At 40.2% G+C, this 18,411-nt stretch overlaps 1 protein-coding gene across 5 annotated transcripts in view; it reads right to left on the reverse strand.

Annotated features, from left to right (window-relative positions):
• The window catches only part of TFAP2D (transcription factor AP-2 delta (activating enhancer binding protein 2 delta)), a 51,670-nt gene that overhangs the window by 7,976 nt on the left and 25,283 nt on the right, over positions 1-18,411 (reverse strand). For all 5 annotated transcript variants that reach the window (XM_014938305.1, XM_014938304.1, XM_014938306.1 and 2 more), the window contains 2 exons: positions 15,367-15,508; positions 8,524-8,637 (listed from right to left, as the gene is read on the reverse strand). In XM_014938305.1, the coding sequence (XP_014793791.1) occupies positions 8,524-8,637; positions 15,367-15,508 (256 nt within the window). The remainder of the gene's footprint in view (positions 1-8,523; positions 8,638-15,366; positions 15,509-18,411) is intronic.

An 18,411-nucleotide genomic window follows, 5' to 3' on the forward strand; every position in this document is an offset into this window, starting at 1 on the left:
AGTATAATCTCAGCAACTGTTCTCATTATGAGCTTTTTTGTGTCATGTTTTTTTTATCTTCTAAGCACAGAATGTAAGTCATTTTTGGTGGGTTTTCCAGTAACTCTAGTTTTCATGAGATTTTGGGGAGCTAAAAAAGACTTCTGCCAAAAATTAAAAAAAGTCAAAGCTGTTCTGATGTGAAAGTAAGTTTTGAAGGCAAAGGCAAGAAGACTCATGTCAGTGTGACTTCAGGTTCCTGGCTGACTGTGGGACGCTCAGATACAACAGTAGAATGGAAGAGAGAACCAGACACACACTGTCTTCATTCAATGGGAGAGAAATAGGGTCTAAAATCAAGAAAATATACTGATTTAGTGTTTGGGACATTTGGTCCACTTGGAGGGCTGTCCTAAATTCTGTTCCTCAGACTGAAGGCTGCTTTGATACTTTATCAACAGGCTTAAGTGTGAAATTAATAAAGCAGGATCCTAGGTCCAGAACTCTAGCCTTGGTTTAATGCAGAAACCACAGCATTCAGCTCTGCTAAATTAGTGGCAGACTTATAGGTACCGGGGGTCAGCCAAGGCTTCACCATCTCCCATCACAACTACCTGCACCATATGGTCTCTGAGCGTGCACCTCAGAGTTCTTGTGTCTCTACATAAGTCATGATTGCCCTGTTTCACCATTTTCTAAAGTGAATTATTCTTCATTTTCTCAAGTGAATTACTCTCAAATCTTCATATACGTGTTTTGTTCACTCTTTGCTCTCTCTAAATATTGCAACCCCCTTTTTCCCCTCCTATCATCTTGGATAATTGAGAGCTGTTTCTCAGTTTCACTGACCATGAAACTTGTCTCTTTTACCTGATCTGAATTCAAATACAATCAATTTACGATGCAAACAGAGATTTGTACAACCTTTGTTGCTATGGAAAGATCAAAGACGGAATCCCTAGGAAAGGGAATGAGGGAAAAATCCCAGAGGAAGTGGAAAAGAAAGAAAAACAACAACAAAAAAAAAGGCAAAAAAGCAGAAAGGAAAACTTTGTTGATTACTCAGCACTAGGAATCAGTGTTGTCCCTCTCAGCCAGCTGAATCTAAAGCCAGATTGAGAGAGATCATGGAAATCAGGGAACTCCAGAGGGCACCAGAGGTATTTCACTAAAACCAGATTGAGAGAGATCATGGAAATCAGGGAACTCTAGAGGGCACCAGAGGTATTTCACCACAAACTTCATTGTGCACCAGGCTTCTTCCAGTCCATGCAGCCAAACAGAAGGCTGCTGCTGCTAATCAGGATGACTGGAATTATGACAGCAGCTGCTCTCCCTCCTGATAAGCAAAGCAGCATAAAAACGGGAGAACAAGGAGGGGAGTAAGGACATCTGTAAAGGCAACCCACCGGTAAGTCTTTGGGCTTGCCTCTTTGTTACAGTTTAAAAAACACGTTGAGCTTCAAAACCCATTTCATTGCTCCCTTTTACCCTTCAGAAAGAAGGATGTTACTTTCTCGCTGCTCTCAAAGTCTGAACCTCTGGTTTCTTGCCTGTCACTTTTTGTGTCACCTTGTCAGTGTGATGCCAGGCACTCGCAGGAGGCTGACAGCTCCAGGCTCAGAGACTCACTAAATGACAAAATTCCCATCTCAAACAGTTTCACAGGAAGGTTGTTTTGTATCAGCTGGATGGCGAGGCAAAACACAGCATAATTTGTGAGGATGGTGATTGCTTTCATTTTCTAGCTTTAGCATTCTGAGCTGATTATTTTTTGACTGGTTTTATAAGGTTTCTGCACTGAAAGAAGAGCCATCTGCAAGGCAGTCACTTCACTTTGCTGTTTTGCTGTCTTTATCTTTTATATATAAGGTAGATCTGGATGTGATTTTGTATCTTAATGAATTATAACCTTGAAGTTAAAGGATCAAATCCAGCTTCTGTAACTGGTGGCTATTTGTCTTTCCCTATATGATGGATGACATTGGTAGGATATCTAAACTTTCCAAACTCTACAGATTCTTACAGACACAAGCATCCCAAAAGCAGACTAGAAGGTATGCCTCTATCCAATTTTACAAGTGAAGAAAGTGAGATTCAAAGTCTGCCTAATGATGTCAGTGAGTCTCTATGTGTAAGCCAAGAAACACACGCAGATCTCGTAAGTATAATCTCAGCAACTGTTCTCATTATGAGCTTTTTTGTGTCATGTTTTTTTTATCTTCTCAGCACAGAATGTAAGTCATTTTTGGTGGGTTTTCCAGTAACTCTAGTTTTCATGAGATTTTGGGGAGCTAAAAAAGACTTCTGCCAAAACTTCAAAAAATTCAAAGCTGTTCTGATGTGAAAGTAAGTTATGAAGGCAAAGGCAAGAAGAGTCCTGTCAGTGTGACTTTCAGGTTCCTGGCTGAATCTGTGGGAAGATCAGATACAACAGTAGAATGGAAGAGAGAACCAGATTCTCTCTGGTTCTGTCTCCATTCAACGGGAGAGAAATAAGGTCTAAAATCAAGAAAATATACTGATTTAGTGTTTGGGACATTTGGTCCACTTGGAGGGCTGTCCTAAATTCTGTTCCTCAGACTGAAGGCTGCTTTGATACTTTATCAACAGGCTTAAGTGTGAAATTAATAAAGCAGGATCCTAGGTCCAGAACTCTAGCCTTGGTTTAATGCAGAAACCACAGCATTCAGCTCTGCTAAATAAGTCTGCAGACTTATAGGTACCGGGGGTCAGCCAAGGCTTCACCATCTCCCATCACAACTACCTGCACCTTATGGTCTCTGAGCGTGCACCTCAGAGTTCTTGTGTCTCTACATAAGTCATGATTGCCCTGTTTCACCATTTTCTAAAGTGAATTATTCTTCATTTTCTCAAGTGAATTACTCTCAAATCTTCATATACGTGTTTTGTTCACTCTTTGCTCTCTCTAAATATTGCAACCCCCTTTTTCCCCTCCTATCATCTTGGATAATTGAGAGCTGTTTCTCAGTTTCACTGACCATGAAACTTGTCTCTTTTACCTGATCTGAATTCAAATACAATCAATTTACGATGCAAACAGAGATTTGTACAACCTTTCTGTCCTGAAAAATAATAAAGAAAGTTGAAATCTCAGCTGTACTGCCATCAGTGGGATTTGAAAATGGTTTTAGTTTCAGGAGAAATTAGAAAACTAGCTTTTCCTTCTTGCATACACAGACACATACGCGTTTACACAAGTGTCTCACATGATTCTGTGAGGTTCTGGGAGAGAATCTCTTAATTATAAATAATGGAAGGCATTTAAAAAAAACCTTAACTAAATATTCTCTCTCCCCTCCCTTTCCTGATGCTCACTCCATTTTGAAAGCAAAGAGTGAGATAAATAGGTTCCTCTCATTAAAGTTATAAAAACTTTTGTGTTCTTTTCAAGTTGTGGTGTGTTTTGTTCTCTACTGTAGTGGACTCATAAATGCATTTACACAGATCATCCTTTAGAGGGCAAGAAAGAGACACTCATGTGTCTGCACAAAAATAAATCTCAGCATTTAGTAGCGGAACTGGCTTTTTCCAGAGTTTCCTTGTTTGCCCTGTTGCTTAATGCTGATTCTGTCTTCAGAAACTGGGGACAAGGTAGCTGAAGTGGTGGGTTTCAGGCCAGATACAACACACAGGATTATTCCACTTGCTCCTCTGCATTTATCATGAAGAAGGCAAGGAAGAGCTGAAGGACAGCTTGGGTAGCCCTATAACATATCACCTCTTCTTAAACCTACATTTACATATATACTTAGAAATCTGAGCTGCCCCAGCTCCTATCCCACGAGGTCAGTGGCTTGTGATTCAGCCCTGAGAAGTTGGGGTTTCTCTAAGTCTTAGTATGTTATTTATAGCACAGGTAAGGAATGTAACTGGGATCTGATAAGGGCTGGTTCTTCCCTGAATTCTCAGGCTACATATATATTAGTAATATATATGTGCCACTGTGCCCAGGAATAATTTGGGACAGTAGGAGACAGGGCACCAAAACCCCAGGGAACCTGCTGGTTCAAAAGCAGCACAGGCAGTCAACAACTGCCTGTATCCTGGCACTACTTTTATTTACTAATAACAATATAACTTCTTTGCAGTAAGATACTAAAAAATGCATTGGAAAAGGTGAAATATTGAAAAAAACCCATACGTGATACTATGCTGGCTCAAGCAGGGCACAATAATTGCTACTATGAATAAGAGTCTGCAGAATTGTCTGTTCATGGTCAAACAATATTGGGAAATCGTTCTTCCTGCAGCACTGAGTTTTCTGAATTCAGGTCAGATGGACATCTCTGAGATCAGCTGCACAAACATGGCTGTAGCCAGGGTGTAGAAGTGACTCTGGTTTTTTTTGTGTAGCTGGTAAAATTGTGCAAAACTCAGCATTTTTTAGCTTCACTGGCAGCTCCTTTGAAGACGTCCCTTGTTTTATGCTTTGTATGAACTTTGAATTTGGAGTTTGAGCAAACCCAGCAATTCTGATCCCTTCGTGGGGACTATCCTGTACTTCAGGTTGGACACATGTTTACAGATCTTGATGATGAAAAACTTCAGAGAGAAGGGTGAGCTTGAAGATTTAAAACAGTGGAAACAGGAAACACTGCTTCAATCTGACTTATGCCAGTCTGTGAACTGTGGTCTTAATTATTAACGTTGAACAAGTAACATCACAAGCAAGTGGAGTACATAACACTACACTCAGCAGCAGCAGGACAATTTATTCCTAAAGAATGTACCCCAATGTAATGAAGGCTGGATTCTGCTGTAGGTATCAGATATTACAGCTCTTGAAAGAGTCTTTCATTATGTTAGAATTTATTCTAATAATAGAGATTTGTGTGGTTCTTCTGAATTTTTCTGTTCATAAAAATCTCTTAGACTTTTTGACATCATATGACATAAGGATATATATATATGTATGTATAAAATACCAACCTTTCATCTTCTGGTTTCTTTGCTGCCTTGGTTATGGTTTGCAAGGCAGAATTTTCAAACCTCTTTCTGTTATATTAAATCTGTATGAAATTATGAGATTTCCTATGATCAAAAATCAGCTCATATTGGCTGATGGTTGAAAAACACGCTATATCTATGCTAAAAACATTCACAAAACCTCGTCAGCAATTCCAGTGAAAAACTATGTCTTGTCCTTGCCAAATGTAATATCTTGGCTCCGTCTTGATCTAGAGATTTATACAGTGCAGAGATGGGGAATTTATTGTGAGAAAGCTCACAGTTCTGGAATACAGATGAAAATGAAGATGAAAATTTCACCATTGAAAAAACATTTTATAAAATCTTTGTTGACTATATGGATTCACTGCTTCAGATTTATGTCTCTTCTGCAAGACTTATTTGTAGAGGACTAACAGCTCTTGGCCATTTTGCTCATAAATAACATTAATTTCATTTGTATAATCAGGACCAGCCACTAACTAAGACAGTCAGATTTTAGACTCTGACTATTGTAGATGTCATCAGAGAATGACTATGGTATGAAGGTCAAATCCATCTCTGGTATACAGTTGCAAAGCTCTTTATCTGTAGATATAGATAGACTATAATTGTGTTTATTTCACTTTGATAAACAAGGACAACGTGCTCTTATGGAATTCTGATCTTAAGTGAGACCTAAGTACTTTGAATATTTGAATTCTTACTGTTAGGTGTGGGCTTTATATTAGGTGGATGTTTTCAACACCTTTTTATGAAATAATTTCCAACTGATGTATAATGACATGCATCTATTTGTGCTTGTGACTAGTAAGAGGCTGTGCTATGCCTCAAACAGCAGTGAGAATATTGCTCCTGGATGACAAGGACTTTCTCTGTGTGTTGGGGTACCAAGGATTTCTTCCTTTTCTCTCAACCCCAACTGATCAGGTGCGAATTTCGTGTGACAGAGATTAATTCAATCTGAGGATGATCACTCAGAGAAAACCAGAGAAACCAAACAATCAGTCAGAAGCAGTCTGTGTTGAAAACTTAACTGAGAAAATACTTAATGCTCCTGGAAAACATGGCGAGTTGCATTCTTACACCTTCTCTGGCATCTGAGGCTGACTTGAGTGTCTTCTGTGGTACTTAATCAAGTAGTGGTAGGAGTGGTTCAGATGACCTAGCTGTGAAGGCTGACAGATTTAGGGGATAAGAATAATGTTTTTTTTTTTTTGCCTATGTTAGATTTAGCTATTTACAATATAAGTGTCGAGAATAATGATTTTTTTTGCCTACGTTAGATTTAGCTATTTACAATATAAGTGTCTGGTGTGTACTGGTTGGGTAAGCTTTGGAGATCTAGTCCAGACTGTTCAGTCAATGGAATTCAAGGAGAAATTCAAGTCATTCTAATGTAGATGTCTTTGTTAGGCCTGTTTAATTGTAATGAAGATTTCATGGGCTATACAGATGAGATCCCTAGAGACTACAGCAGAAGACACACACCTGGCTGAAATGGAGGCACCTACATGTAGATGAGTAGAGTTAGAAGTCTAGGTCAGAAGCTGGATCTGATCTTAACTTCTCTGCAATAGACAGAAAAGGAATATGGTCTCAGCTCAGCCTCTGGGTCTGACAATACTCATCATTCCCTAAGCACAGACATCAGACAAGGCTGCCTGATTTAAGTCCAGGGAAGCATCTGTGTAGGATCAAGACCTATGCTCTTCTAGATGTCCATCTTCCATCCAGCACTTATTGCCTACAGCAGACATGAAAGAGACACTGAATGATCCAGGAGCTGCCTACGGAAGTTTTGTGCTCCAACCTACTGAAGCAAAGCAGAGAAAGAAGGATGGGAGCTGTACCAGTTGACAGCTTTTGTAGCTGAAGCCTTCAGCATTTTATCCTGACTGCTATTCCTTCTTTAAACACAGGAATCCTTGGAGATGTACTACTTAGTATCACATTTGCTTTGTGTGCATGACTATCTTGTATAAATAAGTATGTCTTCCTTGATATGCATGTTCTAGTTAGGCATTTTGGAGTATGTATGTAAGGTGGTATGCATACGTGTGTGCACATCACTGTGTGTGTAAGGGAAAGCAGGTGGTATGCATACGTGTGTGCACATCACTGCATGAGAATAGAAGAGGGGTTGTCTAGATGTGTTTGTGTATGCCTAGGATGCACACAGGTATGTGTAAGCATAAACAGGAATGTCTGCAGTTGTGGACCAGGCATTATCCTTGCCTCTCCCTACCCCAAAACAGACAAATGGAAGAGGTGGAATGCTGGCTATTTTGGGTTCCACTCAAAGTCTGTGGGACTAAAATTAGGTACCACACCCACATCTTGCTGATAGGCACTTCATGCCCTATCAGAATCTTAATAAATAAAAGATGTTGGGGCACAAAAGTTTTCTGTCCAGCCAATGAATGAAGAGTGGCTTAGCTGGTGGGGCTAAAGAATATGCAACATCACTTAAGGCTTTGTAGGACTAACAAACCTCCTTGGCCTGTAACCAGCTCTTTGAAATAGTTCTTTACATGTTGATTTTTTCAGCTAATGGCTAGAAAAATACAAAAATCTCCAGCCTCAGCTGGTCATGTATTCCCCTCTACGGTCTGAGCAGAGAGGAGCACCTCCAGGGTGTTCTCTGACACTTATCTTTGAGAAATACCTTAGATGACCCCACTATTTCAAAGTGGCCCTCTGGAAGTTCAATCTCACTCTTGACTGTATGTAGCACATAGCCTAAAGCAAAAATATGACATTGTATGGCAAGTCCTGGGATAATAAGTGTTTCTAATCCCAAACTGTTTATGTGATTTTATCCATAACTTGGATAAAATTCTGATGAAGTTGGACTTGGCATGCAGGTACCATGGGTCCTTGTCTTCATAAGAGCTTCTTAGGCTGTCTACACCAGTAGATTAAATATTGCTAGTCTAAATATATTAGCAGTCTCAGGCTTTTTCATCTGAGCTGGCTTGCATTCTCTCAGACCTTTCCAGGGTGTTGTTCAGGAATGACTGCAGTGAGACTGCTCCAGTATGTAGTCTGTTTTAAGGCCAGTCTGCTTTGAAGGCAAAAGACTTAATAGTATGGTCATGGTAAGAGGATGTCAAATGGTCTCAGTAGTACAGAGGAGGCTCTGGAACCATTTAGTTACTGTAAGGATGCAACCTAACTGTTCCTCCCTTTATTGCTACTTTGATTCACCAGTGCTGCCATTTTGGTTCTGAACTTGAGTTTCTATATTTCTGGACCATCCATTTCATTGGTTGCTTTGTGATTTGGCTCATATTTAGAACAAGGCAATTTTCTGCCCAGATGGAGACATTTGGCCAGAAGATACAGACACTTACTTACTCAAACTCAAAGTGTGGTCCTAAAGGCAGAGTGAACGCAACTAGCCTAAACTTCATTAATGGGCAAAATGTGTTTTTAATAGGCACAGATAACAGTAGGATTATGGACATTATAGTCTTCTAGGTAAGGGAAAAAAAGTACCATTATAAAGTCATATGTAGTTATTATAAAAATTATGGATTTTAGTTAATTGTTCCTCTTTCAAAATCATACCTGAAATGTGTTAAATGTCTCTGGATGTCGAGGTCTAATATTGGAGTCGGTCTGGAGGATCCAAGGGGTGATCTGTCTTGACTTAGAAGGTCTTGGAATTCTTTACATATTTGTCTAAAAGGAAAGTGAAAATCCTTAAGTAAGATGGGTGTAATCCTTTCCATAAAGCTGATTCCCATAATACTGTCACATTGTTCCGAGTGATCTCGTTCATAACAGAAATGTTGGACAGAAACATTGCAAAACAAATAAAAGCAAATGAATCTCCCTCTTGCCTCCCAGCCCCAAATTCTCAGAGCGAGCAACACACAGAATCTCTTGAACAGGAATAGTTCCTCTCTGGAACCATATTAACATTGACCTTTTAAAATGTAATTTCACCCCTGAATTGGACCCAATTTGGCAGTATTGAGTCTCACTTAGCCCACCTACATCTGAACAAGGTTTACAGTTAAAGGTAAAGGTTTACATTGGCCTAATACTGGTCACAGTGACAACATGTAACCTAGTAAACAGTGACACATAGTAAAGTGAGCAGTGCCAGGGATCACTCTTACAGCCTCATGTCAATTGTCCCCGTCTGATAAGGTTCATATATTTATGCTCTTCCAGCCTCCTAAACAGGGATGCTTCCTGAGAATGGGCTCTGGCATGGGTAACTTCCAGAACATGCACAGAAGATATTTGAGAGAGTTCAAGGAGCCATTCTAATGTTTTAATAATATGGACAATTGCAACGTGATGACTCAACATGTGAATGCTCTACTTTGTTAGCATAGACCAAATTACTGTGCCTACTAAAGAGCATCTCTGTGATCCATGATTTCTGTTAGAAGACTCTTTGCACATCTAGTCTTAGATATAGTTCAAGTACTTCATTATCACCTTGTAACTGTTGTCCTTTGGGATGGGGACGTAATAGAAAATAAGCGGGTAAACTCAACTTCTTGGTCTATAGAAGGTCCTCCATTGCCCAGTTACAAGAAAAGAAACTACATTACCCTGTTTTTACCCCTCAATATATCACTGTTCTGCACATTTTGAACACAGACTTTGGATACCACAACTCTCTCCTGACTAGGAGGAGAGGAGATGCAGAAAACTATTTCCTGCTGTGCTACTGGACTTCATCCAAGCCTGATTTCTGTAAACGCTTGTCATCTGTATGGACCTAGACACCGACTGCTTGAAAAGACAGCATCGTCTTAGCCTTTCAGACAAAGAGAGGTATTCAGCAGAAATGTATGTAAATGCAGCATACAGTTTTAATGAATCAGGTCCTTAGAGGAAAAACAGTTCCTTTCAACAACTGAAAACAGTCAGTCATTTTGGCTTCTAAACAATCTACTATCCCCAGTCGGCCCTGTCAGCACGGCTCTTCTCTCCTTCCTCCAACCTCTACTTTCTACCTGTTGAAAAAGTTCATCTTAAAAGTTCTTATATTTTGACAAAGGAAAGTGTCAGAACCAAGTGTGCAATTAAGTTCCCTTCTATCTTCACATGTCAAAAGTCTTTACTGAGTGTTGGCAGATTGTAAGAAAAGAAAAAACTTTTTTATTATACATGAAAACCTGTAAAAGGCAGTAACCTACTTTTTTCAAGGGGATTTCTAGGCAAAGTGGTGTCTCAGAGCCTCTACTACCAATAAAACATCACCTGGGGTAGTGACAGGGAGGGGGCTGACAGTTATTTGCTGAGTTGGACTGTGACTTTGAGAAAGCAAAGAAAGATAGTTATGCTGCTTTAGGGGCCACAGATTAATTAAAAAAAAAAAAAAAAAAGAATCCTGGTCACTCTTTCATGGGAGGCATCTATCAATTTGTGATGTATGGTCAGATGTTCCAGTATATGATCAGGAAAAGACAAAAAATTCTGTACTGGATCAGAACAAGAGCCCCTCTAGTCCATGATCCTATTGCTAGCAGTGGCCAAAGCAAATACCTTGTGAAGAGCACAAGAGTGGGGCAAAGAGTACAAAGAATACAAGAGTGGGGCCCATGAGTCTGTCCAAGTGTGGCAGAGCTGCCAGGCGTCCAAAGATCAATATCAGAGATGTTCAGAAGGTCCTGTACGTCCAGTCTCAGAGCTGCTTTTCAGAAAAGTAGCAAATTGAGGACATAGTGACATGAGCCAAATGTTGATCATTCTGTACTGGTTGTGAACAAGCCCACAATAAAACTTATTCACACTATTCTGTTTTGGTCTGTGTAAATGTGTGTACCTGTCCCTCTCTCATGTGGAAGGTCTTGTTCTGCAATACTCTGTGATATTTCATGTAGGACAGCCTGCATCTCCATCAAGTGGAATTATTGATGTGGCCTTCAGCAGTTCTGCATCTGTCCTAATGAACAACCCCACAATAAAACCCCTATTAACACTATTCTGTTTTGGTCTGTATAAATGTGTGTACCTGTCCCTCTCTCATGTGGAAGGTCTTGTTCTGCAATACTCTGTGATATTTCATGTAGGACAGCCTGCATCTCCATCAAGTGGAATTATTGATGTGGCCTTCAGCAGTTCTGCATCTGTCCTAGCTGTAACCTGATGAAGTTCTGTCCCCTGTTGTAAAGCCATTCAGGGTTGTCCACACCTCTGCAAGGGTAAATAACTCATGCATAAAGACCCTCTAAATCCAGGTCTCAGGGGTTTTTTTTAATTTTTTTTTTTTCTGTGTAGATTGCATAGACATGTCCTGCGCCCACACCTCTGCTGCAAGAGTAAATAACTCGTGCATAAAGACCCTCTGAATCCAGGTTGTTATTTTTTTTTTATTATTTATTTTATTTTTTTTGTCCACACCTCTGCAAGGGTAAATAACTCATGCATAAAGACCCTCTAAATCCAGGTCTCAGGGGTTTTTTTTAATTTTTTTTTTTTCTGTGTAGATTGCATAGACATGTCCTGAAGCCTTTCTAAATGTTAACAGGCCAATAGGATTAATAGGTCTAGGGTTAACAGGTCAATATCAGCACCCTTTGTCCAGCATTATGATAATACAGTATTTTATTTTTTTTTTCTGTGTAGAGTGCATAGACATGTCCTGAAGCCTTTCTAAATGTTAACAGGCCAATAGGATTAATAGGTCTAGGGTTAACAGGTCAATATCAGCCCCCTTTTTCCAGAATTATGATAATACAGTATTTTATTTTTTTTTTCTGTGTAGAGTGCATAGACATGTCCTGAAGCCTTTCTAAATGTTAACAGGCCAATAGGATTAATAGGTCTAGGGTTAACAGGTCAATATCAGCACCCTTTTTCCAGAATTATGATAATACAGTATTTTATTTTTTTTTAAGCATCTTGCTCTGGAATGCCCAGAAAATCATCTACTCAATCAAAGGAGGTGAGTGCAGAAAAAGAGACTAATATGAGACTGACTGCTCCCATTGTTTACCCCTTTCTTATCCTTTCAGCTCTCAACCAAAGCTTGCTTCATGTCCATCCTGCCCTTGCTATCACTTGTGGTGTCCAGAATTATGATAATACAGTATTTTTATTTTTTTTTTAAGCACCTTGCTCTGGAATGCCCAGAAAATCATCTACTCAATCAAAGGAGGTGAGTGCAGAAAAAGAGACTAATATGAGACTGACTGCTCCCATTGTTTACCCCTTTCTTATCCTTTCAGCTCTCAACCAAAGCTTGCTTCATGTCCATCCTGCCCTTGCTATCACTTGTGGTCAGCACTGTATACTGGCAACACAGCCCAATCATCTCTTCTTCCCATAATAATTGCCAGGTAAGTCTCAGATTCTTCATTGTCTAGACCATCAAATTGTTAGAACAGGACATGGCACCATCTTGTTGTATCAAATGGTACTGTTCTAGGCAGACCTTGAGTTTACAAATATGAAGGACTATTTCAAATAGGTAGTTTCAGAAAATCAAGTAGTTCAACACAACATATATGGTTTGTTTCATGCCAGAAAATGGTTCACTGTACTAGTATCAACATACCCTCAGGCCAGGTAGGCTTGAGCAGGGTGGTCAAGAAAGTTTTACCTCAAACTTAGTGACCTACATGTGTTAAAGCCCTAGGCAGACTTTGAGTTTACAAATATGAAGAACTATTTCAAATAGGTAGTTTTGGAAAATCAAGTAGTTCAACACAACAAATATGGTTTGTTTCATGCCAGAAAGTGGTTCACTGTACTACTATCAACATAGCCTCAGACCAGGTAGGCTTGAGCAGGGTGGTCAAGAAAATTTTACCTCAAACTTAGTGACCTACATGTGTTAAAGAGGACTATTGGCATCTAAAATAACAGTCTTTAGTCTTCACTAGCCCATGAGCCACAGTTCTGTGCACGGCAGCTGAACTGCTTCCACTCAGATATAGATGCCCTTGATAACACTGTGAGCTTCCACTGGACACCAGAGACTTCTGCACTGTAGATTTTAAGGGATCTATTTAATTACCCACACATAAATATGCAGTACTCAAGACATCCATAATAACTGACAGACACAACACAGTGATAAAGAGAGACCTGTTTGCTTCTGGAGCAGCTGCTGGTAACCAAACTGGATAACCCAGTTCATCTCAAATGGCAGTAGGTACTTGTGTTTGGGCAACTGAATGAAGCCAGTGAAGTTGGATGTCTGAACCCAGAATGGAGTTTCATCTGTATACAAGGAATTGTGGAAATAATCTTGTTCTTTCCCCTTATTTTTCCTCAAGATCCCACACGTGGAAGATCTCACCAGTTCTGCCAAAGACACCCTTCTATGGGCTCCTAGCTCTGTCCCAGAGTTGACAGCGGTAACACACAGGCAATGGCACTCCATTTCTTTCAATAGGCAAAGCTTGCAATGAGTGATTTTACCATTCTGGAATTTCAGTGTACTTTTTGGTGGCATCCTAACAATACACCACTTTTCCTGGTGTCGTAACCCACAAGCGCATGAAGCAGGGCAGCTGTGAAATTACTGAAGTGACAAACCTTGAACTTATATATGTCCAGTGAATAATTAAAACTCCTGGCAAATGACTAGAGTGCCTGCTGTCAGACACATGGAAGGATGGCTGGGAAACACCACGCTAGTATTACGATGGCATGGACCTGTGTGCCCTGTAGGATCTGGATGGGGTTCGTCTGTGGATCACTGTTCTGCTTCCAGGCAGGAGAAGGCAGTAGAAGTACATGCATTGACCCATCTGTCCCTCTTTCAAGCACTCTGCACCAGGATGTGGCCTGTCATTGTATCATCGACAGACCTTTCTGATCAATTTGCTGGTGCTTTTAACTGATGGAAGAGGGGAAAAAAGGCATTTTTTTCCTTACAATTCATGATAACAGCCTGCAAGCCCAAAGTTCATGGAGGTAGAAGTAATCAATTCCCATGACTCCCCACCTCAGTGGAAAAAGAGGGTGAGAAAGTCAGTATGGAGTGGTGAGAAAGGGTAGTGAGACTCTTATGTGTCCATCAGTGGAACAGCCTTTGCAGATAGAACATAACAGTTATTTTCTGATAATTACAACTCATAGTAACGTGATTTCTCATGAGAGCCAGAAAAGAAGAGGAAAGATTTGTATCATTATAGTTGAGTAACATTTTATAGATGGGGAAAATCCTCCAGCTGGGGCATTTTACAGTCTTCACTGTTGTTTAAGTTGTGCTGCCCAGCAGTACAAGCAGCTTTTCCATAGTTAGGGGGGCAGATTGTTAATGGGCCATTGAGCAATGGGGAGACACCACTTGCAGGGAGGAGCTGCTTCTCTGCCAGCTGGTTTATTCTCATGTCTCTGAAACCCCTCAGGTCCTTACAACTAGTGTGGATGTAGATAAGAATAAGATTGTATTTCACTTATAATATTACTTTTAACCTACAAAAGACTTAGGAGCATGATGAATGAGGTCCCTCGTCACCTGCACGACTGGCAAATGCCCCCTGAGCCACATGGGGTTATGCTGAGCACCACAGGGAAGGATCACAGGCTGCATTCATGGGATTCACCAGCCTGAGATGTTTCAATGCATATTGTCTCTGGGTCACCTTCAGGGCAAAGAGCTCTGGATACAAGAGGCACACCAAGGCCAGGAATCCCGTTCTCCACAAATAGACAAAGCAGGACATTGGGATAGAAACAATCCTGTTGCTGCTCAGCTTTCTGCCCTACCACAGGGTGATTCCTCTCCCTTGTGTATATCTCAGCATGGATGATTCCCCAAAATGATTCTACATTGTTCCACACAGATTGTTTATTCCTGTTTCCCGTGGCACATGAAGGTTAATTCCTCCCTCATCAAGGCTAATTAGCCCAGGTGAAATGTTATCTTAGCATGGTGTTACTGCTTCAGGGAGGTGTGGCTTGTTTAGAGCAGTCAGGCGTCTCCGTGTGTCTTTAATGGTGTTAGCAAAGCTCTCCTGCTGGTGTACACTGTTACAGCACCTTTGGCTTCAGCAGAACTCTTGGAATTTCCATCCAGAGAGGGTCTGTCCCTTTGCAAACCAGCTTTCCCTCAGCAGACATACAATAACTGGTACTTCAGTAGATGCTTAGATCTCCTGCAATCAGGAGACTAAGCCAGTCTGTCCTATAGATCTTACCATGTAATAACGTCCCCTCCTCTTATCTAAACCAAACCATCTGAGAAGGTGTATGTGGCTCCTTAACTGCAGGCAATAAGAGCACAGCCACTAAAACTTCATTGCAGTACATCAGGTTCCTCTTACAGCATCTCTAAAGAGGATTGCTCTCACTTGCTGTCAGTGAGTGCTGTTGTGAAAGCATTCACCGCCATCCCAGCTCCATACTCCCACTCCTCCCTCCTCCAGCCCCCAGATTCAAAACGGAGAAGTGACAGACAGGTTTCTTTTTTAGCTTCCTCTCCCTTCTTACTTTGTCGCTAGGATCATCTTTTTCCTCGCTGTCTGCTCTTTCTGTTCCATGTGCTGTCTGGCAATGTGCTCTCCTACCGCCTTGGCAGGGAACTCTGTTTCACAGGTGTAGCCGAAATCTCTGGCCAAATGCAATGCTTCCCCTGTGGGCAAACAAAATGGGTCAGTTAGTTTTTAGAGTTGTTTTATTTTTATTATTATTTATTATTATTATTACTCTTGCAGAACGTCTTCCACTCTTAAAACCCCCCCAACACAATAACGAATCACTTTTGTAGACATTCATTCTCAATCTCAGTTACAGATTTCAGCCCATTTGGTCTGCTCATGCTTAGTCATCAGAAGATAGTGCCAGCCAGAAGATAAGGAGGTTATTCCTCTTGCAAGAAAATACTAGTCAAGACACTTGGGTTTAGTTCCTTCCCCTGCCACCAGTGAGTGCTGGGCAGCTGCTCAAGTTCTGTAAGCCCAGTTCATCGTTGATATTTAAGGCATGGAAACCAGTGGAATGTAGGAATAAATCACTCTGAAAAGCTGAGATTCAGCCTTTAGTGCTTCGCTTCTCTATCTCTAAAGGAAGAATAGCCTTCTACCCCAGGAAAGAGCTGTGGGGATGTATGTTTCAGCATATTTGCTTAGGGGTGAAGCCAGCATGGGCAATACAAGTGCCTCACACTAGAGATGAGCAGACCCCAAAATAAAACACAAGAAACAATCCTGTTTCCAAAAAGACTGCAATCCAAATTGACCAGACAAAATAAAAAGTATGACAGAGAAGGGAATTTGTTTGCTGACACCAGTCAACATCAATCTTTGCAGCTGCAGTCATACGCAAAAATTGAAGATTATACTCAAAACCATCTGCATTACTTGGATTTTTTAAAACACGATTTCCACTATGCCTAAAAAGAAGAAGAAATTAACAGGCACCCACTGTCTCTGAGTTAAAAGGAGAAATGGTTTCCATTTCTTAGTATGCAGCTTCTGGAAAATTAAAATAATTTTCAGTGACATTAAAATAGATTTTAGTGGTATGTTGAGAGTGAGTCAGAATGAACAGGCATATAGCTGACTGCCAATTTTGTATTTAAAATGTCTATCCTAGAGTTCTTCATGGGTGGGAAAGGGTACAAATTTAAACCATAGCTGCTAAATTTCTGTAGCATTGCTTCAAAATTTCTATTTCAGCTACACTTTTACTCTTCCTTAAACAAGGACTGAAAGAGTAAGTCAACTGAAGAAGAGTACCAGGTTTTGTTTTTCAAGTGAACTCTTAAAACACTTGATATGTTTGTTTTCAGGCTAGTGTGGAAAGAAGATAAAAGTCAAACCCATTGAAGCTGTCATCAGGTAGAATTACCATTCTCCGGACAGCTCTATCCTGGTCCCAGTCAGACCCAAGAAACAATGTAAGGGATGTAGTCAGAAAAGCATTTAAGCATTTAGCCACTGGAAAAGTCTTGGTTTTTTCAAGAGAACAAAATTTTATGTGGTGAAATGTAGGCATTTATTTAACATGGCCAACAAAACACTCACTGAAATGTCTATGTTTCCACTTAATGTCAAAAAGAAAGCTAATGAAAATATGAATTTTCATTAAAACTTATCTTTCTAAAGATGATGGATACTATTTACTAGAGATGAGAAAATTATACTAAACTATTTTGGTGATCTGAGAATCATACAAAATATACAAATACAAAATATAAAAAAGTATAAAACTTGTCCATTTTACATGCAGCTGGGATTGTGATTGAATGTTAATGGCATATGAAGAGATAAAATAATGAACAAAATTAAATAAAATTACTCCTCTGCTTGTGGATATATATAGGTAAAAATGTATATACAAATGTATACATTCTGAAAAAAATCTACAAATCTTTAAAATATATTTTTAAAATATATTTTTACGGGAAATTGAAAGTTGGTATATATTAGGAACGCACATTATAAGTATACATATGTATTCACATAAGCACACACTTCCACATGACATAAGGAATAGTTATTCTAAGTTACGACATCAAATTCTAAATAAAACCAGAAAACTGGACATGAAAATGCTCTGCAAAATGTGATTCCTCGTATCTCATTGTTTAGCAAAGATCTCATTTTGAACTGGGACTGATGAGGTACTTAAAAGTGGATTGTGTTTTCCTTCTATATGTATTATTTTTTTGCTGATGTCAGTAAATAAAGGTCCCTTGTATTACTGCACAATAGGAAACAAGTCTGCTTGGTGGGGGAAAGTAGTTTGTACAGAATGTCACGGAAGATGATCTTTCTTTTTCTACATCATAATTTGGCCAAACATTTATTCTAGGGGAAAATGTGGAAAAGTTGGAAATGTGGATGAACTGATCGCTTTTCTTTCACCTTAGATTTGCTGTCTTCTGCCTAGTTATTATTTATGTCAGGGAGGAGTCATACTAAAGGTAGAAACTCCTAAAATCCCTGGCTTTTACAGCCAGTTGCCTTGTTTCTATCTAAAATCTATTTTCCCTCTGTGCAATATCCCCAGCTCTTTCCTCCTGCAGAGGCAAAGAACGGGTGTTGGGGACAACTGACTCTTTCTCCTTAAATCCAGCACTCAGCTTTGCAGCCATAGACATCACTGCCTTTCCTACATAATTTGACAATTGACCAGAGAACTTTGCATGATGGAAAAAGACAGTTGCTGAAGCTGAATTGGCAGAGACAGCTCTGGAAAGCCTCAGTGGAGAGACCAGCCCGCATACCTTGACAGGCTTCTGTGGGCAGGTGCAAGGAGCAGCGTGGGTGTCTCCTGGGTCTAGCAAGAGTGAGAGATGCTCCTATGCAAAGTGAAGGCAGAAGCTGTGTCCCAGGAGAGGGACACTTGGCATCTGAACCTCCTACTCTCTCCTCGGCTTCACCTCCTCCGGATGCTCTACCCAGCAGAAAAGCTACCCCGAGGGAGGAGGGACAGGCGGGAGGTGGAAGGAAGGGGAAGGTTTTTTTTTCTATTTCTAGGGTGAGAAGGGAGGAGGAAAAAGTGGAAGGATACTTAAACAAAGGCTGGTGG

Source organism: Calidris pugnax, unplaced genomic scaffold (assembly GCF_001431845.1).
Source record: "Calidris pugnax isolate Ruff unplaced genomic scaffold, ASM143184v1 scaffold73, whole genome shotgun sequence".
In the NCBI taxonomy this organism is placed as follows: domain Eukaryota; kingdom Metazoa; phylum Chordata; class Aves; order Charadriiformes; family Scolopacidae; genus Calidris; species Calidris pugnax.